The sequence below is a fragment of the Mchenga conophoros genome, linkage group LG6 (genome assembly GCF_057382185.1).
Source record: "Mchenga conophoros isolate Kocher_MC1m ecotype Shallow Benthic linkage group LG6, M_conophoros_male_GT1.1, whole genome shotgun sequence".
Lineage (NCBI taxonomy): Eukaryota > Metazoa > Chordata > Actinopteri > Cichliformes > Cichlidae > Mchenga > Mchenga conophoros.
The window spans coordinates 9960973-9968131 of record NC_140531.1 but is presented as its reverse complement, the minus strand read 5'-3'; the positions used below and the strand labels follow the sequence as shown (position 1 = coordinate 9968131).

The window sequence follows — 7159 nt, the reverse complement described above, 5'->3', positions numbered from 1 at the left end:
ACGCAGGGTCAAAGGTGTGCGCCTTTTTTGACGTCACACTGTGCGCCAAGTTATTGTTTCGGTGAAATTAATTTCTACAATGGCGGACTTAGACAAAATACTGTTAATTTTACTCTCTGTAGTGTTTAAATGCTTACATACACAGACAGTTAAGGTCCCTCCACACATAGTACTGGGTTCTGCTTCTTTGCGCCGCCATCTTTGTTTACTCTTTCCCGCCCAGTTGTCTAGACATCTGATTGGCCAACATTTCTACACGGTTAGGAATATAGCGCCACCTGTTGCTTTGGCATGCTCCTGGCAGCATTTTCCTTCGTTTTTGGTGTTGAGGTGTGAATGGGATTTAAAAAAAAAACGAAAAATCTCAGTTTTCAGAAATACCCGTGTATGTGTGGACGTAGTCTACAATGTGTCATTGTTTTTAAAAAGGCTCCAGTTCGCTTTCCACAATGCTATGCGAAAACGGCGTCAAATGTATACGCTTTGGAGAGCGTTTTCAAAACGCTGCGCTTTCCTTGACCGAAAACGCTGTCTCAGTGTGGACGGAAGGCCAAAACGGAGAGAAAAAGATGCGTTTGAGTGATGAGTCATGATAGCATTATAGGCTGTTCACTTTTAAGTGTGGTAATTAGAAATATTGCAAAATAAAATACACACAAATATACTGTAAGAAAAGGCTTTATGTTTTAGTATATGCTGAATTATCAGTTTCAAAGCTACTCTACCAGAGTTTCACTAAAAAATGAAACAAAGGATATGTTTTAACCCTTTCATGCATGAATTATGACAACCTCTCAGCGAATAGCTTCTCTAAAATCAATAGAAACCCAACATTAAGTTCAGCTGAAGGTCAAACTGCAACAAAAAACTCTATAATCAACAGTTTACGTTAAAAACAGCTTCTTCTTTTGGAAAATAAAAACAAAAACGAACAGAAATCCCAGTACAGTACAGTTCCTTTGTATCGTGCTGCTGCCACCTGCTGCTCTGGGGTGGGAACAACAACACTTTGGATTTGCGTTCGTTATCAGCAACAAATGAGTTTTACTTTTGAGGCTGCAGTTTTTAGTTATGTTTATTTGTTGGATTCCATCAGTTTTTCTTCGAAGAGCCGAAAGACTTTCAGTTACTTATGATAAACTGTTTGTCTTATACAAACAGATAAATACAGAAAACAAGGAAGAAAACAAAGCTTGTATTCTATTTGATTTTCAAGATATTGAACTTTATTTTTTCCATTTCACCGAGTTCTTTTTTCCATGTACTTTTTGTCCAATAATTTTTTTTAATAATCAGATTAATGTTTATTTTAAAATTAAGAATTATTTATATTTTTTCTATTTGCTATATACTGAGCTGAAACATCCTTCTGTGTAGTCATGTAACACATTATTTTAAAATAATATATTTTAAACAGGTGGATGCAGGAATTAAGTGTTAAAACAGAGTCTTGTTCCATTTAAGCTATCTTTATTTCACATTTATTTGTACGCAATAAATACAGTTAAACATCCATGGGTGTGTAAATACGACGCCTGGCAGCCTCCGCATAGCCGACGCTGTAAAACGTGGGAGTTTTTACGTCCTTTTTTAAAAAAATGAATTTCAGATTCTGACTTGATGCATAATCAAGACCAGTAAACAGGTTAACAAAAAATTCTCTAATGGAAAAGAAACTTTAGGTATTCTTTTAATACAACAGGGTAAATGCAAACTTCAAAAATAAGTTTGATGTCATTCAGATCTCAAGGAGATCAACGAGAACGCAGCGTCACAGCTGACGGATACCTCTTTTCCTCTGATCAGATTCAGCTACGGTTTAATTGTTTTTCTTTTCTTAAAATCTTAATTCTAAAAACAAAAAAGGGGAAAAAAGCTGTGCCATTACTTACACAGATATCCATCTCTAAGCTCTCCGTAAATTATCAATACGATCGATAAGTCATATCTCAATCAAAGACACTACAATGGCTATTTACGGCTAAATAACAGGAAGTATTGATACCAATACGGCTGGTAAACAAACATCAAAAAGGAAATATTGAACAAAACATCCACAATACTGAAAAGGAATAAGAAGACATCAGAAAGTGCTTCACTATAGATTTTAAACTGGACAGCTAGCAGCTCAGGATGGTTTCCTCCTTAAAAATAAAAGGCATCTTTAAACTGCACATGCTCAGTGTAAACTGTCCTCCCCAACAGCGACTGTTACTGGCATCATTAGTGTCGTAAAAACAGTTTTTCTCTGTATTATGCAACATAAAAACAAAAGAGTTAGACTGTGTGTTGCCTCTTTCATATCAGATTTTGTATGTTAACTGAATTGTTTTGTGTCCTTTCTTAAACCGATGGTGATTTGCTAATAGGGTCATTTTGTCTCAACTCAAACAATTTTTAGAATTTTTCCTGGTCCTTCCAACCATGAAATTAAATCAGGATCTGTCATCAGGGAAATGTACCACAAAAAAATTCTAGGTATGGTCTAGTTAAATTATATTATTAAAAAAAAATTATTTAAGGTCCCATATTTGAGCAAACACCAAAAAGAATTTGAAAAGTACTCTACATGCTTTATTTTGTCCATTCGTCCATTGTCTTCTGTGTATCCTTAATAGGGTCATAACTATAAACCATTCAGAAAAGATTACCAAATGTTTTGCAGTGTGGCGGTCCACGTCCATGTTGATTTCTTGTCTATGGAATTAATTTCTGTTACTGTCAGTCTCCTGAAAATTACAATACCACTACAATACAATACTAACTGGCAAGAGAAAATATTTTGTGAATGAAACATAATTCATGTTCATTATTATTATTATTATTATTATTACATGAATGCCTATACTTTCATTGATATTTGGAAAGTAGTAAAATATTTTTTACTACTACTGTATAGTTAAGAGTTTAATGATAATGTATTATCATATATCATTGCTTATTTATTTTTACAGTATCCACTAGAACAGCGGCATATGGAGCCTCTTGCAGAAAGGCAGAGAGGTGACAGTCATCATCCTGGCAAACTAACCACAAAATATCAAAGTTAACCTAATAATTCAAGAGGAAAATATTCCACATCAGTTTTATATGGACTAACATTACTGTTCTGTTATGAGTTTAAGATTGAGCTTCTTTTAAATGCTTTATATTCAGTTTAATCTTCAGTCGCACTGGGGATTAATAAAGTAAACAATCTCTCTGTATGCCTGTGTAGCTATCTATATTATAAGACATTAAACTGTATTAATTAAATAACAAATAAAATCACAGCTGAAGACTTGAGCACCATGTGACATGATTAACTGTCCGCAGGATTACTAAAATGATTGAAACATGAAGGTGTTTTGGCAAAAAAGCTGGTCAAACATTAAACTGCAAAACTGAAAGTGCTGTTTGAGTCTGAACATTTTCAACCCACCACCAGAAAAAGATGCTGTTCTCCAGAATATGTAAATAAGGATAGAGTATAGGCGATATCAGCAGCTGTATCAAAATGAGAATTTTATATCCCCCATAGTTGAGTATAGGCATTCAATCCAAAAGGTCACATGTTGTGGAGAAATAATGTGAATCTTTTGTGCAATCAAATGTTTTATTTTTATTTTAATAGCACAACAAATAATACATTTGTTAATAAATCTTATTCAGACACAAGTTTGCTTGTTGCTTGCTTCCTCACAAACGACCATTTCTGCTCCTTACATTCATCACCCTGAAAACAGCACAGTGAACAAATCATACTGAAACACTGTGTTTATTTCAGTTACAAAAGTTATTTTTATTTTAGGTTTCATGAAACACATATATATTGTTGGCAGTACTTTAGATGAAGGCAGCATGCTGCTCTCAGACTTACACTTAAACTCAAAGGGTCTATAATCTCTAAACTGATATATTTTACAAAGAAATCCTGTCTGGGCAGCGTCTGGATTTGGACTTAAGAGCTCGTTGGCATTTCTAAAACAATAGCAAACCTGCACACCATACATTGTTTGGTTTTTTGTTTTGTTTAAAGTTGTAGATATACATTAGAGACATGGCAGATTTGCATATATTCTTCAGGGTCTGCAGTCCTTTTCTCTTCTTCTGTGCTCCTGTGAGAATCTAAAACAAAGGTCACATAAATCATGGGGTTAAATTGATGCCTGTGGGACAAAATTACTCCAACAATATTCAGGACAAATTTATTTTTCCTCTGCAAAAAAATGAAATTGAGTACAAAGCATGTGAAACTTTTCTGTCTTGTGTTGTGTTCATTTATGTCTTTTCTTTTCTCTTTAATGTTTCTGTCCATTATATGTGCAAGAACAAACTTCTGAATCACCTCTTAGTGATAAGTGTCTACAGTTTCCTTTCTCGTTTGGCTCTGGACGAAGGCAGTCGCACTTTTCTCCTCTCCCTCTTCCTTCTCTTTCCTGCTTGGCTTCTCAATGTCCTTGTCTAGTCTCGTCTACTTTTCTACTTTTGCCCTGGATGACTCTCACGGTCTGTTACAACCTAAAAGAGGAATTATGGATTTGAACAACTGGTCCCTGAATGCAATTGACACGCTCTTCTCAACGAGAAGCCTGGGCTTGAGTAAGTCCGAGTGTCCTTTCCTGCCGGATACACAATGGACAGGTGGAGGAACTGGAGGGTCGTGTGCCTGGCGGGACTGTCAATCGAGAACATTGTAGACATCTACCTTTTCGGAACCACGATAACAGGGTTCTTGTTGTTCGGAGTTGGCTTGGCCCTGGCTTATCAAAGATAGCAGAATTGGCTTTTCAAAACCCCACAAGGCTGCCCGCTATGATGGAAATGATGGGACGGGTCGTGACTTCTCAAAATGGGCTCATTGAACGCAGCACGGATAAGATCTTGGAGAAGCTCACGGCAGTCTCTGCTCTCTGAGCACAAGATTGATAACATCTCAGAGAAGCTCTCCAACGGGAGACTGAGAGACCAGTGACGGACTGTTAGACCAACTGTGAAATTGACATGCAGTTGTTCGCACTAAAGGAAAACCACCATCATTTCATGCAGCTACCATATCGGTGTCAGCTGTGGTCTCAAGGCTGGAGCTGATATGTATGTATGTTCGGGGGGGGGGGGTCCAATTTCACTGCAGATGTAAACATTGCATGTGACAAATAAAAGGCTTGATTGAATAGCTTCAGACTTATGTTCAAAGAAAAGAAAAGAAGCCCTCAAACCTCTACTCTACTTTATGTGTTGATTTAATGAGCGAGTTCACTTTGTTTCTCTCTTCTCTCAAACGTCTAATCTCTCCTCCTCCTCTTCCTCTGTGTTTTATTCAGTCGTACCGTTTACAGCAGCGAGCAGGGCTTCTTCTTGACCTTGGCGGGCTGAGGGCAGAGGACGGCACGAATGGCCTCATCAAACACAGTCTTCAGACCACGCTGGGTCAAGGCTGAGCACTCCAGGTATTTGACTGCATCTATACATGCGAAGACACATATATGTTAATAAAAGAAGAGAAAGAACTACAAAGACAAAGTAAGAGAAGAAAGGTTTGCTGGTAGTGGAGAAGAATAAGTTCAACTTTCAAAGAACACTATAGTCAACTACAGCTACTATACTTTTACTGTGATGCCAGGAAATGAGGGGAATAACAAAAATTTGCAGAGGCAGTCAGGCTACAAAGTTCTCTAGCATCTTCATCTGCTAGTTTCATATCTTCACTGGTGAGGAGAGCTTCAAATCTTAAAGTGCTTTTCAAGCAAATAAAGTAAGAGTGACTGACCTATCTCCTTAGCCAGAGCTAGGCCCTGTGGATAGGTGATAGGCGCCAGCTTCTTGTCCTTCAGTTTCTCAATGGTATCCTTTTCATCCCTCAGATCCAGCTTAGTGCCAACCAGGATGATGGGCGTGGAGGGGCAGTGGTGACGGACCTCAGGGTACCACTGGCAGAATACAGAGTAAAGGAAAACTAAATAAGAGGCAAGAAAGGGGAACACGCAAAATCAAGGAACGTGTTAGAGGCAAAAAACAGAATCAAAGGTGGAGGGAGATGAAGCTCTGATGCCAGGTGTTACAGAAAGGTGGATGAAGGCATGAAAAACAAAAGATATGCTGTAGCTATTAAAGATTAGAGAAATACATCATCCAACTTTCACCCACAGCATCAATCATTCATTCACATCAATTATTAGACCTGTTTAGGCTTTTTCTCCATTTTGTAATCCAAGTACCTATTTTTTTTCTCTATAATAAATTACTGCTTTTGTTCTGTTTGTTCTTTTTTACATTTTGTTCCTCGGCAGCTGAGAGACAGGCCTCATAAAAAACAGCCAAAACTCACCTTAGCTCTGACGTTCTCATAGGATGCCGGGCTAACCAGGGAGAAGCAGATTAGGAAAACATCCTGGATGGAGAGACAAGGAGACAAAGAATTAGAATAGCTGCTGCAGTTTTAATTAGCTGACATGTTATACAAGTTCTGTCTGTGTAACTTTATGTCCATTTGTTACTGTGTGTGCCTGTGTGTGTATGTGTGATTCTGTACCGTCTGTGGCTAGGACAGTGGGCGGAGCCTGTCATAATCTTCCTGTCCAGCTGTATCCCAGAGGCCCAGGTTGACCGGCTTGCTGTCCACCATCACATTAGCTGAATATTTGTCGAATCTGTGGGGAGAGTAGAGAAGGTCAGCGATCAGCCAACAAGTCATAGGCAACCTTTCATTTCATTGGTTATTCATTCATTCAACAATCTTTCAATTCACTGATTGTTTAACCAGTGAAACTCCTGTAATGGAGAAAAAAAACAGGACCATACTTGAAATACCACTGTTCACAAAAACATTAACCAACAACATTACTTTGGTTAGTTTGACACAAAAGCCATCCTAACCATGTCTAGTAAGAGAGAATAATACATAATAAGGCAGGGCTGCCCCCGTGTGGTCTCATAGTAGAATAACAGTTTAATTTCTCATTTTTAAAAACTTGAGAAATTTCATATTCATATTCAAATGTATTCAGGCTCAAATGAAACTGATAACACAAATGTTTGCAGACACAGATGTTTTTTTTACAGAAAGAAAGAGACTAGTGTACCAGATTAATCCTGTTTTATGGCCTGTCCGAGGTCTACCCCGCCCTTTGCCTAATGACAGCTGGGATGGGCTTCAGCCTCCTTAATGACCCAGTAGTTA

General features: G+C 37.8%; 1 protein-coding gene across 1 annotated transcript; it reads right to left on the bottom strand.

Moving 5' to 3' along the window:
• Positions 1-3756: 3756 nt before the first annotated feature.
• Positions 3757-6673, bottom strand: LOC146572086 (ras-related C3 botulinum toxin substrate 2-like). The gene is made up of 5 exons (XM_085278455.1): positions 6587-6673; positions 6308-6370; positions 5750-5909; positions 5310-5443; positions 3757-4107 (listed from the first exon to the last, which is right to left on the bottom strand). The coding sequence occupies exons 1-4, from the start codon at positions 6671-6673 to the stop codon at positions 5313-5315; spliced, it is 441 nt and encodes a 146-aa protein (XP_085134581.1). The 3' UTR covers positions 3757-4107; positions 5310-5312.
• Between the last annotated feature and the right edge of the window lie 486 nt (positions 6674-7159).

What these genes read in the sequence shown, in the direction of transcription:
- LOC146572086 (XM_085278455.1), bottom strand. Translation starts at nt 6,673, where the DNA reads ATGACTTGTTGGCTGATCGCTGACCTTCTCTACTCTCCCCACAGATTC. An exon ending in TGATGGTGGACAGCAAGCCG is followed by an intron (nt 6,371 to 6,586) that starts GTCAACCTGGGC and finishes CTCTCCATCCAG; the next exon opens with GATGTTTTCCTAATCTGCTT. An exon ending in ATGAGAACGTCAGAGCTAAG is followed by an intron (nt 5,910 to 6,307) that starts GTGAGTTTTGGC and finishes GTATTCTGCCAG; the next exon opens with TGGTACCCTGAGGTCCGTCA.